Here is a 20,693-nt window from a genome sequence, read left to right as displayed (position 1 = left end):
TGCTATACAACCTTTTTTTCAATTTAAACAGAACTTTAAATACCGTGTGGCGTTGCTTTTTTTTGGCTGTGAGGTTTTTTTTGGTTTTTTTTCCCCCCTGAAATTAGAGGATTTGTCTCTGGGAGACAGGATTATTTAATTTGCTATTTATTGGACTTCATTAGTAAAATACTTAAGTCCTGGATTGCAAAGAAACTGCTCCTTGGAGAAAGCTTAGAGAAAACTCCTGTTATAGGAAATTAAATCAACATTGTCCATTAATCATACTGCATGTCAACCCCCAGACCTCTCTTGATTGTTCTTGGTGAATGTGAAGAACCATTAGATGTGTGAGGTCCTTAAAGGTCTGAGTAAGTCAAAGGGGAAGAGTTTAAAAAAATGCCACCATTAGCACATGAAAGAGACTTCAGAGTGGACAGAAGAAAACATTTGCTGTACAGGCCTAGTTACATTTCTCATTCCCCCCCCCCTTTTTTTTATTATTTTCTTCCTTCGTTAAACAACAATCCAGATGTTCTGATCAAAATGTTAACTTGATTTCTCCTGAGGTTTTTTTCATTAACTTTTGTTTTGTGTTATGTTACCACTTGTGATAGTTGTATCAGAAAGATAATAGTAGGAGCTCTTTGGAAATTCTGTGTTAGTGGTAGCAAAATGCACTTCTAATGCTAAGCTAGTATGTTTTCTGGTAGCTTTCCTGCCTTGAGTGACACCTTGATTATGTATTTGCCATGAAGGCATTATTGCCAAAAGAAACATTTTTCTCTTTTGGGAAAAGATACAATTGTGAAAAATCCATTTTATTTTTTTTTCCAGGCTGCCTGGATTCAGAGTTTTGTGGCAAATGAAGGGGGGGCGGGTATGTGGGAAGTGGGGAAAAAACCCAATCTTGTGTTGGAAGAAGCAACTCTTGTTGTGAAAATTCCCTTCCAAATCCATGTCTTTTTTCACAGTGTTTTTACCATTATGATAGCTGAATATTGTACCCCGACTCAAGTGAGTTACCTTTACAAAACAAATACTTATTATTGCACATGTTGTAGGTTCTGGCACAGGGAAATACCTTCTTGATCCTGTTTAGTGGATCAGTTAAAGGCTTGAGATTTCTGCCTCTTGTGTGCATCCAGTTGAGCATGCTGTGGCTCTTTGTGAAACTGACACATTTGTATATTCAGACAAATGTGGAGGAGACATGAAATATCGCGTGCAAATGCAGCTTCAAACGCGGTCTGTAAATCAGATCCCAGGGCTTTTTCTAAGGCAACTGAACTGGAGATGTTTAGAAGCAGTAGGGTAGGACAGTGCGTGGGGGGAAGAGGCAGATGAGTAGGAGTTACACGACTGTGCCTTCTGTTCATTTACCCGTTGATTCCCCATTTCTCCTTTGTATATTTAAAACGCAGGGAGGGAAGTGCTCACAGCTTGTTGCCTAGCTCTGTATCTGTGTGTTTGTATTTGCATGTGTATATAGGAACCATTGGGATAAAACAGGATAACTTCTGGCTTCCTGAATTTTATCTTAGTCTAGTGAAGCCCTTCTCCATTGGAAGCATATATCTCGCTGTATTAGTCCTTTGTATGAATTTTTATTTTCATGATAGTTGTTAACGTTTGCCTAACCTAGCCTTTTTTCTCTATGCATGTCCTTTTCTCTATGCTGCTTTCTTACTGCTTCTCACCAGCCTTTGTCTAATTTCTCTTAGCTTCCTATCAGTCCACTCAGTGATAACCATTTGCTTTGGAAAACGCGTAGCTGTAGCACTGCCTACCAGTTATTTGTGCTGGAAAGCTTTGCTTAGGGATGGCTTGGGTGTATTAAGTGTTTATATGTTATCCAAGCAAAGGAGACAGGTATGCATGGGCTGTGATTGGAAGAGCCTCATCATATATGCAGGGATGATCATCACAGGGAAGAGGCTGTGCCTCTTGTGGAGTTGCTCAGGTACCAGCGGTTGGAACTGAGTGATATGGTGATATGGTACCGCCAAAACCAGTGAGAGAACTGAGCTGTAAATTTCCAGGTTGCCAGCTTTGCATTCATTTGTATTAGATCACAGCTCCCCCTTGAGGGAAACTCCTTTTATTAATAAATTCATGGCATGGCGATTCCATCATTGGCGTTTGTGTTGGACAGGTTTGAGGTTCACCATTTCACCAGGCTGCGTGAGATGAACAGGTTCGTGGTGGTTGTGCTGTGTCCGAACCAGCTGGCCACAGCTGGAATAGCCATGGTTTCTGCCAGGGGCTTGCTCTATTGCTGTGTTGCCTTTGGATGTTGCTTAGTTTTCAGAGTTCATCAAAGTGGCAAAAGCTGGCACTTTTGGAAGAAAATACCTCACATTCCTTGTGTACCTGTCTGTGCTAATTTGTCCTGCACCTCTCTGCTTGTGTTAACACGTGTGTGGTTGCACGGGGACAGGCTGGGAAGTTGGCCTGAATGAAAAGTACCACAGAAAATGACGGTTGTGGCAGGAGCGAGCGTCTGAAGGGTAAGGGGAAGCAGGCTGGCTTCTTTCAGCAGCCGTGTTGGCTAATGCTGGGTTAAAATTCTCTTCAAACTGCAGGCTCAACTTAGCGTTTGTAAAACTGAATTAATGGGGAAACCTTTTTAATTGTACAAAGGAAGATAGCTAGCTAAGAGTTAAGAAGCTGTGTGTTTATTTTACTTAAGTAATCAATCAGTCAGACTGCTTTCCATTTTCTAAGTGTTGTATAAACTTCATATGCAGAGGAATTACATCAAGATAATTTTTTTCTCTCTTTTTCAATCAAGATAGTAATATAGCTTGGATTTGAATCTCTAATGCATTAGGAAGGATAGCAAAAATAACCTTGATTACAAGTAGACTCCTAGTCTTACTCTGTATCTTTCCATTTGTTAGTATGTTTGACATGTACTCAATACTTGTTCTTCACAAAACTAACTAATTAAAAATGCAGCAGGTGTGGCAAAAAATGTAAATTGCAACTGGTCTGTGGTAAAACATTTTGACAACCACAGCATTGCTTCCCATGAGAAGTTATTTTGTTTATTAAAAAAAAAAAGTTAAAGAAAACATTTTGAAGGAAAAATTTAAGCTAGACCAAATTCCCTTGTATATAATTATGGAAAATACTTCACAGACATAAAAGGCATTCTTGGAATAAGCGACACAATCTGTCTAATTCTATTCCAGATTCTGCAAAGTTGTAATTTACTTTTCCATGTTGTTATTGCTATTCTGTGCTATTCTGAGCATCCTTTAAAGTACAGTAGTATTTACCTGTAGTAAAGAGTATTTATATTAAAACCATGTTGTAATCCATTTCCAACAGGGGGAAAAATACACTTTAGTCTTTACAAAACACCACAAAGTGAAAAAGAAACAGTAGGGTAAAGGATTTGAGCTCCTGAGAATATTAGGTCCAAATTCAGATTGCACATGTTGACTCCTTTTATACCACCTGCAAGATCTGTCTATGCTGCTTTCAAGAATATGATTCAAAAAATTTGATCTTAATTAAATAGTCTGCAGATAAACCATTAACATCTATTTAACTAAAAGCAACTACAACATTAACTTTCCCAGCTGGTGCCACTAATATGGACTGAGTAATCCTTCTGGTGAATTCTCTTAGAAGAGCAGAGTCCTGGCCTGGAAAAAGATGAACACAAGATGCCATTGAAATATGGTTTTAGGTGGAATCAGTGTGGAGGTGAAAAGTTAGTATAATTTTTACAGAAAAGCTGATTCTCTTGGCCTTCTAGATGGGTATTTGTATTAAATCTAAGCTCACCAAAAGCATTCAAGAAGGAGTGTAAGTATGTAATGTATCAGACTTCATCGCCTGGTGACAAGCTGTCACTTACTGTGTTTTTCTAATAAACTTTTCTGTGTAAATTCCTACCACAAAACCCATTTAGAAAAGCTCATGTCAGTGTGTCATTGAATGTAACAAGAGTACACATTAGGGCCAAGGACTTTGTAGTGGTCCTGGATACTTCCATTATCATTACAAATGGAAATTTTCTTCAGGGCATGTTTTAGAAGTCCGGGATGTGCTGCATGAAAATGTAAAGGCTAAAAATAACTCTGCTGCACCAAACCACTAGGGAAGTAGTTCAGTGTAATCTAAATGTAAAAGTGAATACCCTTGCTAAATGTCAAAGATACACAACCAGTCTGCGAGGCTGTAGTGAATGAAGCATCTAAGATGATCATGAGGGAAAACTAACAGACATGTTCACGTATGGAGGGAGATACTGTAATGCATTTCATGGCCGAGGAAGCAGACACCTGTGTCCTCATGCCACCACACTTCAGGTGAAACTACCTGCTGAGCTAAGGCGTTTGGCTGAACTCTTCACAAGTGCTATTAGCTGTCTTCCCTGCTTCCTAGTCTATTAACCTGTGTAAATGGAAAATGTTCAGCAGTATATGCTGAGTTTTCAATGAATACTTTGCTTTAAAAGTAGTGGACAAAGGAAGCTTGATGCCAGCCTTTTAAGTAAGCATCTGGATTTATCTTCAGCAAATGAAATGCACGAGTTGTCATAATAGAAGCAGTAAATATGTATCAGACTAAGTGTCGGTCTATAACAAATGTGTCAGTTCAGTAAATTCACTATAAAACTTGTCGGCCTTCTAGATTAACTTGCCCCTCCATCCTGTATTCAATGAGTGCCAGATCTTGCGCTTCATTAAGCAGTTGTTTTATTTACATCTGCAAAGTGTCCGTATCGTAATAGTTCAGCACTCACACAACCATGCATGCCAGCAAGCCCATGGACATGGAGTGTCGATGAGGTATCTATCTGTCTTTAGGTGCACTGCCACAACCTGGTGTCTGAGAGATAAAAGGGACTGCTGTGTGAGTGGGAGCACACATGGCCCTTGACACCTGCAATAACAGAATGTCCCGCTGAAGTTTGGCCCCTAATTATAGATGCAGCTGGATATAGGCCATGCAGCCAACATTTGCCATAAGAAAAAACAGTCATGGTTTTATTTGCATATATTCTGTTGGTTTTATGTTTTGACTGACTTGTTTTATGTCTAGCAATTTGAATGTGTTTTAGTGGCCTCTCAAGAAGAGCGCCAAGATGGTTGTTACTTGCCCTGCCTGAAACTTCTGCATCTTGCAGTCATGCTTGCAACAGCACAACTTCTAAAGCTTGAGATCTGAGAAGAGTCACCGGACCACAGATGTTTTTGCAATGAAACAGTGCACCTCCTAGAAATTCACTGTGGTGCAAGTAATGATAGATAGTGTTTTCATTTTGCTGCACAAAAGGGTCAAAATGGCACGGGGAGTCCATGACAGACCAGCAGAAAATGTTGGTTCTGAAAGAAAATTTATTTCATAGCTTAAGGGGAAAGTTTGGGTGCTGCGAACAGATTGCCATTGTCATTGTGTGAAAATGTGTTGTTTGTAAGTTGATGCTGGATGTCAGGCAGTCAGTGCATATGTATGATAGAGCCTGGTACCTAAACAGACGTTAAACCAAACTTGGTAGAGTGCTCATTGCATTATGTTTAAGATGCATTTTCTGGAAGCATTCTTCTTAGCCTGGAAATCAGGCAAATTGTAACTTCCTATCTGCAACCCCAAAATGCTGTTCTTCAGTGGAGAGATCATCTTTTGAGTTTCTTCCATAAGATGGAGGAGAACCTTTTGTAGCACACTCCAGTTTTGAGGCATGCTTCTAACAGAATTTGTGTGTTGGGTTTTTTTCTTTCTTTCTTTTTTTCCCCTGACCCTCTACTGTATCGTTTGGTTCACTAACTGTTGTCTGTCATATTTGCATGGGTCAGTTGCCGTATGTAAGGGAACCTGTTGTGTGGGGTGGCACATCCTATTTGGACCCTTGCATGAATTCTCAGTGGACATATCTGTGTTAGTAACTGGGGGTAATTAAGGCTCTGCTGGCTCCTTGGACAATCTTTCCCTCCCCCCTCGCCCTCCCTTTCTTCTTCCAGAGATGGCCTCTCTACATAATTCCATTAAAGTGATTGTGCTCTGAGGGGTGGACTGAGGGGCAGTGCTCTCATCTTTCAAAGCAGGACCAATGAGCTATGTGCTTTCCACTGGGCAACAACAAAAGAAAAGGTCTCTCAGAAGAAAAGACGAGTACAAAAGATCAAAATTAGGTGTTTGTCCCAGCCTCTGGTATTGCTTTCAAGTTAGCTTTTGAGGGCTCGCTTTGAAAACGGTGAGCCAGGCTAGTTAACATGAGGGTGTCTGCTACTTTTAGAGTGTGTTGTTAGAATAATATTGGAAGACAGCTTTTTGCTTGTGCAATTTAACAGTTCTCTAAAGCGCAAGAGAAACACAGGAACTGATGGAAAGCGTTGCAGGCATAGTGATCGTGGCCTGTGCCCGTAAGGAAATCGGGCAAACTGGAAATCCTTGAGATTGGTTTCACTTTTAAAAAGATTAGAGACGTTTAGATAGTTCTCTTGTTTCTTGTCGTCTCCAAGAGGCCGAAATGCTGCGTGCTGGGAATTCATCCTGCCCTGCGAGCCCTCCCCCCACACTTTTTTTTTTTATAAAGCTGCTATTGCTGATGGTGGGCAGTAGGAGAGGTGATGTTTTTACTGCAAGGGGGTGTGAGGTGTTGTTTGTCCTGGGGCCCTCTAAGGGGATAGCGCAAAGCTACAAAAGGGATACAGACCCTTTTCAGATTTAGACAAATAAGCGAGAGCCATCCAAAGCCATGGAAAGCCAGGCCATTTAGCTGGATCAATTCACATATGTCGTATGTTCTAGTTTCTACCAAAATAAACTTTTACAATGTTGTACAAAGAACAAATTGCTTGGTTTCTACTTCAGTTATTTGGTTTGCAAAGGAAAACATGACTATCACAGATGGCCTTTGTTCCATCTCTCTTTAAAGTTACCTTTAAATTGAAAAAGAAACCATGAGATGTAAAATGTTGGCAATTTGTAACCTCTTCAAGTAGTTTAATCTGCTACTAAAAAGTTATTTAAAATGTGCGATCAATTGAAACTCCGAACTCCTTTCAAAATAGAAGTAATAAATAATAATATCTGAAGCAAGTTATAATGCTTAGAAATTACATATCCAGAGTCTTGACAAGTTTTAAAAAACATAACACAACACAATTGCTAAATGATGTTGATTTTCTTGATGCTACGTACTCGAGCAAAGTAAAAGGGCATTTTTTCAGAAAAGAGAAATAAAATCTAGTACTGAAAATCCAAGAGGGAATACCTGCTTTTGAGAGGAAAAGGCCTGAATCTATGCCATCCTTCTGCTTGTGGCCTTAGGTTACTGTTTGGCTTGATGCGCTTCTCTCTGTCTCTTTTGTCTAGCAAATTTGAAATGTATTTGCTTATTTTCCTAATAAGTTTCTGCTGTATTTACATCACTTTGCTTCAAAAGTACATTTTTAAGGATAGTATTTCTCAGTGCTCTTCCTTTCCCACCCTTCCCCCTCAATAATTCCCCTGGACCTCTGTTGCTTGGAGCAGACTTTGGCTAGCCCCAGATTCGATGTCAAAGGCCGTGACCCGGTGTCAGAGCAGCCCATGCTGCTGGCCTCTTCTTTGAATAATTATCTGGAGTTTATTGTGTTGGAGGGACGGGCTTGGGGGCAGCGCAGTCACCCTGGCAAACCAGACCAATGAGCTATCCAGACGGACCACTACCCAACAATGGACCTGTAGGTTACACAAAAAATCCTGCAGCACAAAAGATTACATTAAAAATGGACATTTGGCCACAGAAGTTTTGTCCTCAGAACAACCATTTATTTAGCTTTCCGAGTGTAGTATGGTTTCGATACCTTTAATGGAAAGGAGGTGTTGTTTAAATTTTTGTATGTGAGCTAGAATAAAACTTGAGATTTTTTTTCATCCATTTCCCTAACTGCTAGAATCGTGGCATTGAATGTAGCTTAAGAAGTTATTTCTAGGTTTCCAGTGGCTGAACTCAACATCAAGCTACTGAACTTTTTTCTTCTAGAAATTCTCCGCAATCCTAATTCTTTCAGAAACAACAACAAAGCCCCCAATGCTTGTATTTCTGTCAGTATTTTCCCTTTAAAGTGCCGAGAATGGGGATGTTCAAAACAGGTGTGAATATATGTTCAGTATCCAGACTTAATGAGTCAACAGTAAATGGTGGTAAAATGTGCATTTTCTTTGGGCTTCCTTATCTTTTCCTCTCCCCACCGAAGAGGACTTAAAAAGTCTGAAATCCAGATTGTGGAGTGCTGTCTCTTCTTATCAGGACTGAATGAAAGGCTGCTGGAGGTGGACTCATGGTTCTGGAGGAGTGGGGGGAAAAAGAAAAAAAAAAAGTTCTTTCATGGTCTGACCTCGGATTCTTTCTTAATTTTATCTAGCCCTGACCTGTTGGCTCTGCTCTGGCTCCTTTCAAGGCCTTCGGAGCTTCACAAACATGTAGCAGCTGAAGGAAACAATGACAGGGCTTTTAGGGGTTGCAGTATTACACTCTCTTGTAACCTTGGCTAAGTAGACTGTAAATAGGTGCTTTCTATGAAGCATTTGCCAGAAAGCCAAAATTTTAGCTCTGTTGATATCGGCAGACAGGGCTATAACTCTTGGTTTACAACTTTTTGCTTTGTATTCAGTATAAGCTTCAGCTGAACGGGCAGTTACCCAGAGCAGGTCTTGTGTGTACAATGTGGTCGTGGAACCATTGTTTTTAATGCTCTAAGTTAGAAGAATCATATGAAGAGAAATTATCAAAATCTGAGCAGGATAAATGGTCTTTTACAGAAAACTGGTTTGAAAATAGTGTTAAATCGTAATCAGGACATTTGCATTTCTGTTTTATTTTTGAGAATGGAGGATGGAATTATATATGGATTAGAATTTTTCATTGGCTGTGGTGTCAGTGTGGTGCTGCTTTAAGCTTAGAGAGGTTTAATTACGTAATAGAATGTATTGAGAATCGAATTCTTGTTCCACTGTGAATATGGAAGTGACTTTATTGTTCTTAGTAACTTTTCCTAAGAAAAGTTCAGTCTGTGCAGTCTTGGTAATTTAAGAGTGAGGTAGTTGCAGTAAAAAGCACTTTACCAGCTGCAAAGTGATTAGAAGCACATTTTTGGGTTTAGTTGTTTAACTGCTAATACAGGCATTTAATCTTTGATGCCTCTAGTTTTTTCCAGCTGTGTTCATTGGAAGTGCATGAGGACACCATCTGGCAGTAATGAGGTATAACTCTAGCAGATGCAACTAACCCATGTTAGTCTCAGAGATGTTCCTCCCTCTCCCCATGTCATCTTTATCACTAGGGAAGTGTCTTGAAAAAAGGACTTTTTTTTTTTTCTTTTCTTTTAAAATTTCTTTTCTTTCCTCTCTCCAAACAATGGGAGCTGCGCAGCAGTCATCCCAGCCAAGCCTAGGTTTTCAGTGGATACGTTTCAGAGGCCAGTAAGGGTCAAGAGAAACACCATTTATTCTATTGCGGAACAATACCAGATTGTTTTATATGTTTTTGTGTTTTTGTCTTGATGTTTTAGAGGAACTAAAGAACTAAATTTAAGACAGTAATTCAATGGAATTCTATGGAATACACCAACATACACTAAATACACCAACAAACACAACTGGTGTATGTTGGAATACACCAACCTATACTCTCTGGCATGAGAAGATATGGACTCTGTATGTATTTACTAGACAATTTATATTTTTCTAAGCTCTGAAAAGTGGGCTCTGTGTGTTTAATCTACATTTAACTACTAAGTATATATAGTTTGAACGTATTAAAATCGTTTTGAAAAGAGAATGGGAGAATCTGAATATGAGCATTTCTGGCCAACAGTTGCTTTGTAGTAGCAACTTCTCTCCTTACTGAAACAGAAATGGAATATTTAAGTAGAAGCAAAGCTGATGGCAGTAGTAAAGAACACCAAATAACTTTGACCTGATACCATAAAATGTGGATGTTCCAATGAACTGCTAATAAATCAAGTCTCAATTCTTCATGATATTTTTGCACTTTCTCTCAGTTTCTTGCATCCAGACAGATAAGCAGCTGTGGTTCTCCCTCTATGCTGGGAAATGAAATGACTTGTCGCAAAAATAGCATTGAAACATCTGAGTGCACTGTAGTATTTTTCTTGAAGAATCTGATTTTACAGTATTAACACCAGTAACTGGTATGAGTTTCCTACCTGCTTTATGAGAAGCTGAACATAATCTCTAAGATTATATCTCAGGGATGTAGTGAGACGGTAAAATATACAAGTAAATTGTTTTCATCCAAATTCTTACCAAGTTTCAGCTACCACAGCGTTTAATGTTTTTTCAAGTTACAATTCATGTTTTAAACGATAGTTCAGTTTCATTTTTCTTTTGCTCATACTTGCAGTATTTAGCTTTGCCATAGTTTTTTAAACTGTCAGGTGTAGAACCTGTTCATAGACTCACAAAACAAAGAGAAGGCTCCCCCATGTGTCTTGCTGCTGAAAGACTTTCAGGGCTCACTGCAGATTTTTATGGGAGAGTGAATGACAAGATATGGGATTTCAGAGGAGTATCACCAAGAAGCAGTGACCTACCTACAAGAACCATCAAAGGAAAATGAGGCTGATCTTACATACATTGTAAACTGAATTGTAAAAAACCAAAACAAACTAAACCAAGCCATAGTACTAGTGTTACCAGCTGTTCAGAGAAGTTTTGAAAATGCAGAGGCAAAATCTTGATGCACATGTTTTATTTACTTAAAACAAATTTATATATTAAATGTGTTGAGTAAATCACTGCACCTAATTTGTTTCTGAATAGCAGTGATCTTCTGTGGAAAAACGTGTTACTTCTGGATCTGTTACGAGCTTGACTGATGGCCTCAGTACTCGCTTCCCTGTTTTCCCAGCCCCTTAAGCCTCCTGTAGCTGTATAATGCGCCTGGATAGCATACACTAAATCTGAGACTGTCAGCCCCCCAGGTGGCCACGCTATCCCCAATCTTTTATCAATGATTTATGTGTAAACTATTCAGGATACCTATGCTGGCTAAAGATAAGAAAGCTCCTGAAGTTTGTTTTCTCTCTAAGGATATGTCTGGCTTTGAACATTTGATCCAGCTGATGAACTGCCAGATGGAATTATTCATGCCAAGTTTGTGCTGGGATTGCCATTGAGGAGTAATTTGAATCATAAGCCAGTAAAAGGAACTAACAACTGTTAAAAATGTTCTAAACAGAGGCCACTTCAGATGAAAAAATATTCTCCACCACTTCATAAAACAGTGTACAAGTATCTGTTGGAACTAGAGGCAGTTCTCTGGGTATTGGTTATCTTGTTTTGCATACGGTGAAGCTATGATCAACCTGGAACAGCATCTCAGCAGATTCTTTGAATTGATCTTTGCTAATGTTATATGTGTCACCTGTGAAGCAAGTTTCGCATCAATTTTATTCGCTGCTCAGTACACTGCCTTTAAAATTCTTTTATATTCTCCTTTAGATTTTTTTTTTAGTCTCCTTTAGACTTTTCTAGGCCAGTACATAATGCAGCCCTCCTCAGCTGCTGCTTCAGTTACAGATACCAGCAGATAGTTTTTCAACCACAGAAGCAGTAATGTGTGACAGCTTAAAAATTCTGGTATTACTTTTGGATTGAACTAGTCTTGCTACCAATTGAACCATGATGTACTGAAGTGGAAATAACCCTTGTTTTTTGAATGGTAGAGAAACTTTATTTTTAAACAGGTTCTTCTTTATTAAGATAATCTTTTTCAAATATCTTGCATTATGCAAGAATAAGATGAATGGTATTCTGCATTGTGCTTCTTATAAATGTAGATCATTAAAGACACTTAAGATTTTAAAAAATGTGCTTTTCTCAAAGATATTTGAATTTTTTAATGGGAGTTACACTTTTGTCTTTTTTTTTCTACATCCCATTATTCTTCCTCTCCTCCCCTATCAAGTGTTAATGAGGAATTCAGGTTTTAAAAAAAAAAAAAGGAATGAGGATAAACAGACCTCACAGGCTCCTCATTCAGCTCAGCAGGGCACTAGACCTTAGCTATTCTTCATTTCACAGGGAAGATGATCAGTTCTGGGTGACCACTTTCAAAGGGCACAGAGTTTTTGAAGGTACTCGGCAGGATGATAAATTGTTGTGTCTGTCATCCTGTGTGTTGCGGAAATGTGGCGGGGTTCTCTTCTGCAGAAGCTTGTAAAGAAAAAAGATAGGCTGTGACATTTGGCTGGCTGGATGCCGCCTGTTTATGTGGAATCTGTTCAAAGGTCTGCTGAACAGTACGATTGTAACTGCCTCCAAAGCATAATCCTAATGAGTTCTTAAAGATGTCTTGATGGCTTCTTTTTTAAAATTTGGCTTTGTTTTTGAATGTTTCAGTGATGTGCTAAATACATGTATTCCTACCACAGGTTAGGAAGCATGGGAAGTAGATATTTCTGCTTTTCTGAGATGTGTGCTGTACTTTGCCTCAATAAGTCACCACAACTGGATTTTGTTGTATTCAAATCACTTGGTACTTTTGAAGTGCAGTTATCTTTTTGGTTGGGCTCAGTGTTTTTAAATGCACCTTCCCTTCAAATCTCTTTTGGTTTTTTTACATTTTAAGAGATTGCAGTGATTCTTATATAGTATCTTACTACCTTTCTGAATTTTCAGTATTAAAATTCTATTTTATCACATTCTTAAGGTTACTCGCTGTGTTTGTGTCCATTTCCTTTTCTCTGATTGTAATTTGTTGACTAGGAACATCTGACATAATCTGTTTTTAAAGTAGTATTTTGATGGGGAAAAAAAATGAAAGCAAATGAGTATTTTACTCTAGTTTAAAAAAAATATTTTTTTGACATTTGGTCATGTTAAGGTCTATTTGGAAAATGAAAAGGGGCTCCTCTTGCCTGTTCTACCATTAGTGTTAAACACATCAAAGAAATAATACAAATTTAAGGGTCCCTTTTCTTTTACACCTCTATTTAGATTTTTGTAAAGTAATTTTTTGAAAAATACATAGACATGTAAATTCTGCGTAGTGATATCTCACCAGTGTTGGTAACTACAGCACAAAAGATTGTCCATTTCAAAATAAATATGAAAAGGTTTTACAAAATGGATTATTATGAAATTACTATGTTGTCTTTGCGAAAACATTGTTAAGATTGTATTGCTGGTGCAGAGACTGCAGAGGGAGCTAACGATCTGATGTACAGAAAAGTCCTGTTTGTGGTGAAGAAATATCAAGAGATTTGCATCCCTGTTTGTTTCATGAGAGGCCTTGTCAAATCTCAGTGGCTAAAATGAGAAAAAGGAGATCTTATTTTGGGAATAAGTAATATTATGGCATTTTAGGGCAAGGAGAAAGGAAATAAACAAGGTCAGCACAGTTGTATTACATCTGAACATTCTGAAAATCTGAACAGGAACAAACAGATTCATGACAATAGGAGCATGTCCTAAGACCTACATCAGTACTGAGGTGAAGTTTAGCTGAACCCAGAAGAGCCCCTGTGTGTCAGTAGCAAACATTACTTCCTTGCAAATCGTCACTTTAGTGAAAGGATTTCTTGCAAATACCATCACAAGGGAGTAGTATGCAGAGAAGCAGCGCAGCTGTACTCCTAACCACCTGTGGGTACCCTGCACCACCTCCACTTACAGAAAGCTCAAGGCCCCTTTCTAACTCATTTCTCTCTTGTAAATTTTCACCTGGATCAAGGCCAGTGCATCATCAAGACAACTGACAGAAGCAGCAAACTGCACTACTGGCTACCCAAAGACACGGCCAGAGAAAGGGAAATAGGAAGACCCTTCAAGCTAGGAACAGTGACTGTCTAAGAGTGCCAGAACCAGCTTTCAAGAAAACACATCAAAGGCAGAAGTGTTATTAACAATCACTGCTGTTTCACAGTATATCTCCTCTCGGAATGTGGAACCAGGACACTTCCCATTTCTCTACTGAGTCTTGTCTTCCTGCCTTTCCTTTGATTGCCCTGCTTTGTTACAGCCTGCTTAGTTGGAAATAAATGTTGGTTTCTGTGGACATCATTCTGTTTGCATTAACAAATCTTTATTATACACTGAAAGCACTTTCAATATGCTGAATCATACTATGAAATCTAACTCCGTAGCTATGAAGTAGCAATTTTGTTACAGATAGAAATGGGCTATTTATCCTACTCCCACTGATTTTCTGTTACAAACTTCTGTTTCAGGCTATCGGAAGCAAGACTGGGAGAATCATGACTGATTCTGGGCAAAGATTCAGGGAAATTTGCAGGGCTGGAGAAAAGACAGGCTTTCAGGCACCCAGCCCATTCATCAGTCCGCTAATTATAGTGGACAGCTTTCAACCAAACTTACAGGAGCATCAAGTTATCTCATTATCTGTAGAATTTTGAAAATCTGCACTTTTTTTCTTCCTTAAGTCTAATTATTCCTTTTCTCTTTATGCAGATCCTAGAAGAAAGTATCATGTAAGACTGCTGGCATATAACAGTATGGAAGAAGGTTATCAGGCAGACCAAACAGTCAGCACTCCAGGATGTGTCTGTAAGTGTTACAGGTGCATGAAGAATTTATTAAGAGCTGAGCTGTTTCAAGGTCCTAGCAGCTCTGTGGTTTTAACCTATAAATAATCAATTAATTCAGTGTAAAACAGAGAACCAGAAAGATCATATCTGTGACAAATACTCTCTCAGTCATCTGCAACTGAGACAGTCTCCCGTGTTCATTAAGTGTGGCTGAGGAAACAAAATAGCTACCGAGCACATTTTCCTCCCTTAGTGAATTGCCCACATCACCTAACCAGTGATGTGCCATGTATCTTAAGAGATTCATCTCTCTCCCTTGTCTCTGTTTATAGGTTTTTACTTTGTTGTTGACTAAACAAGTGGGACTACAGAAGTAATATGTGACATGTATTGGGTTAGGAGGGGTCTTTCTCAGCTTGAACCAGATGCCTGGGTCTGAATACCAGATGGTGCTGGGTAGAGGTACATTTGAATCTGTATCTGTGTGCGCAGACCTGTCTTTTAATCTCATCAGTATCTGTATACAGTTCATTAAATAATTCATGCTCCTTGTTTGTTTTAAACAGCTGTCCGTGATCGCATGGTGCCGCCACCACCACCTCCTCACCACCTCTATGCCAAAGCTAACACTTCATCTTCTATCTACCTCCACTGGGGAAAGCCTGCCTTTACATCTGCGCAAGTCATTAACTACACAATCCGCTGCAACCCGGTGGGGCTGCAGAATGCTTCTCTGGTTCTCTACCTTCAAACGTAAGTGCAGCACTACTAATGAGTCTTGGTTTCACGTTTCCAGATTGTTTCCGCTCAGTATCTACTCCTCCTGCCCCCTCTTAATTGCCTTTTACTGTAACAACTTTTGTCTCTCTTAGAGGACTGTGTGTTTTGCTCAGTGACTGCTAGTTTTTCGTGGGTCATTTAAGATCTTTGTAGAACAGTTTAATGCTCTACTTATGATCCTCATGCTGGATCCCTGGATGAGCTCTTCAATTTTTACTGGCTTTTTAGATAAGTTGAATTTTATTTTAAGCTCTTCTTCAAAGAAACAAAATCGAATACTTATTTTGCAGGTAGCTTGTCTAGGCAAAGATGGGACTTAGTCCAGTGTCCGATCTTAAGACTGGAAACAACTTTTGAGCTTTGAGGGGCTGCCCATGTTATTGTCGCAATGCCACATTCCTGAGTGTGTGGCACCCTGCCAGGAGAAAGCTGAGTAGGAGCTACAGCTTGCCTTTCAGAAAAGCCATGCATGAGCCACAGAATGGCAGAAGAGGGAAGAAATTCAGCCTAGGCTTGTTGTTCAACTCTGCCGAGGTGATAGCAGAAGACTTTGCTCCTTCTGACTGCCTAAACTGGGGGCCACAGTGCTGTTGAGGGAATCCATGTGTGTGTAGCTCCTTTGGTACTTGGGTTTACTCAAGCCTTCTAAATAAGAAAAATGCTGTCTTAGAAGATAGTTTCCAGCCTAATATTGATGGGTTTCTCTTCAAAGAACACATCCCCTGCTGCATAACTCCTGACTTAACGATTGGACACAGTATAATCACCATGTAAAATTCTTAGTGTGCAATAGGGAGCATAGCAATGAGTGCTGCTTTTTGTGATAGGATGAGACTATTGCAAGTATTGGTGACTGCCTTTGCAGTATGGAAGATGAAAATACTAAATGAGATTTAATAAAGCAGTATCTGTAGTGTAGCACCATTTTAAATTGAGATTTAATCTCGACTTGGTATTACCACCCAGAAATAACCCTGGTATATATGAAAGATTTCCTCTCGCCCTCAGAATAAAAACAAACCAGAATGTCTGCAATTGACTTTATGATCAAGTATTAAATTGCAGTATTACAATGAATATAATAAATTTTACACTTAATAAATTATCAAATGTCACTGTAAGATGAATAGGAAACATTCATATTCTACAGAGATCCCCTAAACATGATCTGATAGAGGCTTTAAGTGGAAGAGGAGTTTGAACACAGTTTGTGTCTGTTCTGTGAACTGAGAAGCAGATCCAGGAACAGCTGATGGAGCCAACAAGATGAGCCTTTTGAGTTGTGCTGGTGGTTGTTTTAAGTGTTACTCCAGCATGAACCATAACCTATGGAGAACCATGGAAAGAGCTGTGTTAGGGATATCCACTGGTGATATGGACAATAATATTCTTGGACTTGCTTGTGCATCAACTGTCTAAACTAGCTTTATAAAAGCTTGAGCTCAAGTCAACTAACAGCAAACGTCAGAGTTCCAGGGTCAGCACAATTTGCGGGTAGACAGCACAGATGGACAACGTGTCTGAACTTGAACTGGTTTGTCTTGGGTTGAACTGACAGTGAGAATCTACTCATAGTGACTAAGAGGTATCATTTGAGTTTGGAATCTTCAAGTCAACTGCTGCGTTTAAATATATTTTATTCCTTCTTCTGTACAGGTCAGAGACTCACATGCTAGTTCAAGGTCTTGAGCCAAAAACCATGTATGAATTTGCAGTTCGGCTGCATGTGGACCAGCTTTCCAGTCCCTGGAGTCCAGTAGTCTACCATACTACCCTTCCAGAAGGTAAGGCACTAGGAGAGGACTACACGGCTCTAAAAAGAAAGCTCTGCAAACCAAATGGTCTGAAATAAATGCTTATTAACTTTAAGCGTTCTGTGGGAGAGAGAAATACTTTCTTCTGAGATACAGATAATGCTCTTCTTGACGAGAGATAGAAAAGTGCTGTCAGGAAAATCCTTGTTTCGGAACTGTGGAATTTTTTTCTACCTAAAATCAGCAATGGTTTGTATGTAAAATGTGATATACTTACACCATTAGCAATTACTGAACTGAAGTAACTTGAATAAAAACTTTAAAATATGCACCGAAGAGGCATGGCTGATTCATAGGCATTACAAAAACACAGCTTTAAACTCAGAAGTTTTAGAAACTGTAAGAACATTACACTACTGCTCTAGTTGCTGATTTGCTTTCTGTCAGCTTGGTTGGTGAAAATCAAAAACTTCACTTTTATGTTCTCAGCATTGCAGTGCTTGGACTGTACGTGTTCACAGGGTAATAATGTGGGGTTTGTCAGTAACTGTTTCCTTGTGGAGTTGAAGAAAAACTACAAAATTTGTTTTTACAAAATTTAAACTATTGACCAGATTGGAGTTAACAGGAGAGCATCTCTTGAGGAGCAGTATGTGTTTGGTTCTATGTGGTTTATCTGGGATGTAGCAGTAGCCATTAGGTCTGTTACTTTCTGAACAATTTAATTGTAAATTAGGTTAGCCTAATAGCATTGTGTTACTGTTCTCACAGCACCATCTGGCCCTCCAGTAGGAGTGAAGGTGACTTTGATAGAGGATGATACTGCTTTAGTTTCCTGGAAGCCACCTGATGGTCCTGAAACAGTCGTTACTCGATACACAATCCTCTATGCATCCAGGAAGTCTTGGATTGCTGGGGAATGGCAAGTGTTGCACCGAGAAGGTAAACTAAAATAATAAAGCTATGAATTGGACAAACAACAATGCTACTTATAAGATGCTTTGTTACTTTCAGCTCCCTTGAACTGCAATAAGGAAGATATTTGTGTAAATGTTCACAGAAGAGTTATAATTAGTTTGGAATTATTCCTGTTGTTGTGGTGAAAATTTATTAAAAACCAATTACTACTTAGAAGGTGAGGAAAGAGGGGCTCTCTGTATGGCTGTGGAGCTCAGTGTGCGCATGTGAAACAAAATGTCTCATAAATCTGGTTACAGCCATCTTAATTCTGCTCTAACCATGATTGTGATGGTTTCATTTTGTAAATGCACTTTTTCAAGTCTCCGAGATTCCTTGCTCTCCACAAATAAATTTATAAATGTGACTAGTGGGTTTATATGTTTCTTTCAATCACTGCCAATCCAGTTAGCTCAGTTTCCTTAATGACCTTTCCTCTATTCACAGTAAATTGCTCTGCAAATTCAATTTAACTCTCTGGCTCTATTCTCCTGCTGAGCCCTGGCTAGCTGATGTAACAGTAACTCAGGTGATACGATCTGCAGTCACATCTTTGTGATTAGATGTAGGTCTAGTCTAAATTTTTACAGGCACTTTCCAGAGTAATATTATGATTTGAAGAGCTGCATCAAGAACAGATTTCTACTATAGCCAGAAAAAAAGAAAAAGGCATTTACTGTTTGTTTGGTATTCAAAATAGACAGAGGCAGTTCAGAATTGATAATGTTCTAATAACATACGAAACCAGAGATGGAAGCTCAGTGTTACAGAGTAAAGTCACGTGCTTGAGTACCTTACTTAAGAGGATTGCCCAGGAAGAGTTACTGTTTTGTTGTTCTGTGCTGTCTGATGGCTGAAAGCTTAGTTGTCAGCAGAGAACGAGGCTTTACCTTTTCTGTGGAGAAAATTCATAAAGCTTCATGAGTATGCACTCACAGAGGACGATTCGTTTTGCCATCAGTGAGATTGAACTCTCTTAGTTCAAAGACGATGGTTGTTCTCTGTGTGCTGCTCCTGAAGAGAGGCCGAAGGCCCAACAGCCATTTTGGAAGGTGTCAGTGCTGCTTTGCTGGAGCAGAATGGTATTTGTCAGGCTGGCCTCAAATAGAAGAGTCAGCTCTGAAGATTAACAATAAAATGACTATCTAAAGCAAAATTTCTGATAAATAACTAGTCTCTGAAATATGAATGAAGTCAAACTATAGGGGGGAGATCGACTCCATGGTTTTTCACTATTAGAATCTTCAAAGAAACAGTGATATAAAGTTGTCCCATTAAATTGTTGAAAGAAGCAGTGATGTAAAGTGGTCATATTAAAGGACCAATTGAATATTAGTTTTTACTCACTAAAAAACCAGCAGATTTAAATTCACAGAGAGCTTATATTTGAAGAATAAATCTTGTCATTCTGGTGATGATATGCTGCATTTGTTGTATGCGGGGAAGTGACTGAAGTCAGGTGTACGCTTCAGCTCAGCCCTGGCTGTGAAACTGAACAGGATCTCAAACAGTATTTTACCATAGATATTTCGGATGAGGGGATGGCAGTAACAGTAACTGTTTTCTTCTGTTCCCATACTAAAAGTCTTGGAGGGAATGAGCAAATGGAGAGCTATACATCTAATCTCTCCATCTATTTTAGTCACTAATTTTGTATTTTGACAGGTATATTAGGGTTTGAGGCATGGCATGGAATTCAGGCATCTTGACATGTTAAGACAATCTGTAATGCTCTCAGTTAAAGTACTGATGAACTAGTCTGTGAAGGAAAATTAGTATGTAGAGGTAAAATTGGGCACACACTGTGATAGTCCTATGACAGTCCTTTCATAGGTAATTTAAGGTAGAAGGAGGGTCTGATTTTTTTAACGTGTTTATTCTGATAAGAATAGCTAGCCCTGTGCAATGAATAACATTGTTTTATCTTGACACTAAACTTGTTCTGCAGAAAATTTGTGAAATCTTAACCCCATTCCTTTCCCATATCTCCAAAGACACCTCTACTTGAATATAAAAATTAAAAAAAAACCACATCAAACCAAACCAAAAAAACCACAAACCAACCCAGCTGCCTATAAATGTCTTAGTGTCAGCTTAGTTTATGCACGAAAATTTATACCAATCCATCAACTTAAAAACCAAACCCCTCTAATTTGACTGAGCTTGTGTTAGAATTAGAAAATATGACAGCATTTTGTTGCTGATTTGTGATGTGAGTCATCTTCCAGCCACCTCCCCCCTTTTCCCTCATTCTCTTCAAGTGGATCAGACGTTGCAGCCGTTACACACTTGGTGTGCAGTAAATCAGTCCAAAGTGCTTACTTGCTTTGGCAATGCAGCAGATTTGAAAGGAGCTGGTGGGAAAGAGCCTGTGATATTGAAACGCGACCTTTTGCCCTTGCTGGTGCTAAATATTACAGCTCCTTTGGTTACAGATACCTCACATTTTACTTCAAATGCTTTCAGCTAATGGGTGGTTTTTTATGGAAGAGCTGAAATAGCTTTTGAAGTAGCTTCCCTTTTGCCAAATGCATGATCTTTTCTGTCAACAAAACAACCTTATATTTTATATGCTCCCATGACACTATAAATTCTGACTTCTGAAACTGATTTGAAAGGTGGAAATGTAGACTTAAGTCTGAGAAAGTGAGTGCAGTATGTGAAAGAGACAAGGGATAGATTTGTTCCTGTAACTGCCACTATT

At 39.0% G+C, this 20,693-nt stretch overlaps 1 protein-coding gene across 1 annotated transcript in view; it reads left to right on the top strand.

Annotated features, from left to right (window-relative positions):
* Positions 1-20,693, top strand: part of PRTG (protogenin) — a gene marked incomplete at its 5' end in the record, with an annotated part of 79,364 nt that overhangs the window by 51,152 nt on the left and 7,519 nt on the right. The window contains 4 exons of the mRNA XM_009864317.1: positions 14,422-14,517; positions 15,065-15,251; positions 16,935-17,062; positions 17,804-17,974. Coding sequence (XP_009862619.1) covers positions 14,422-14,517; positions 15,065-15,251; positions 16,935-17,062; positions 17,804-17,974 — 582 coding nt within the window. The remainder of the gene's footprint in view (positions 1-14,421; positions 14,518-15,064; positions 15,252-16,934; positions 17,063-17,803; positions 17,975-20,693) is intronic.

Source organism: Apaloderma vittatum, unplaced genomic scaffold (genome assembly GCF_000703405.1).
Source record: "Apaloderma vittatum isolate BGI_N311 unplaced genomic scaffold, ASM70340v1 scaffold32692, whole genome shotgun sequence".
NCBI classification, from domain to species: domain Eukaryota; kingdom Metazoa; phylum Chordata; class Aves; order Trogoniformes; family Trogonidae; genus Apaloderma; species Apaloderma vittatum.
This window is presented reverse-complemented; position numbering and strand designations above follow the sequence as displayed.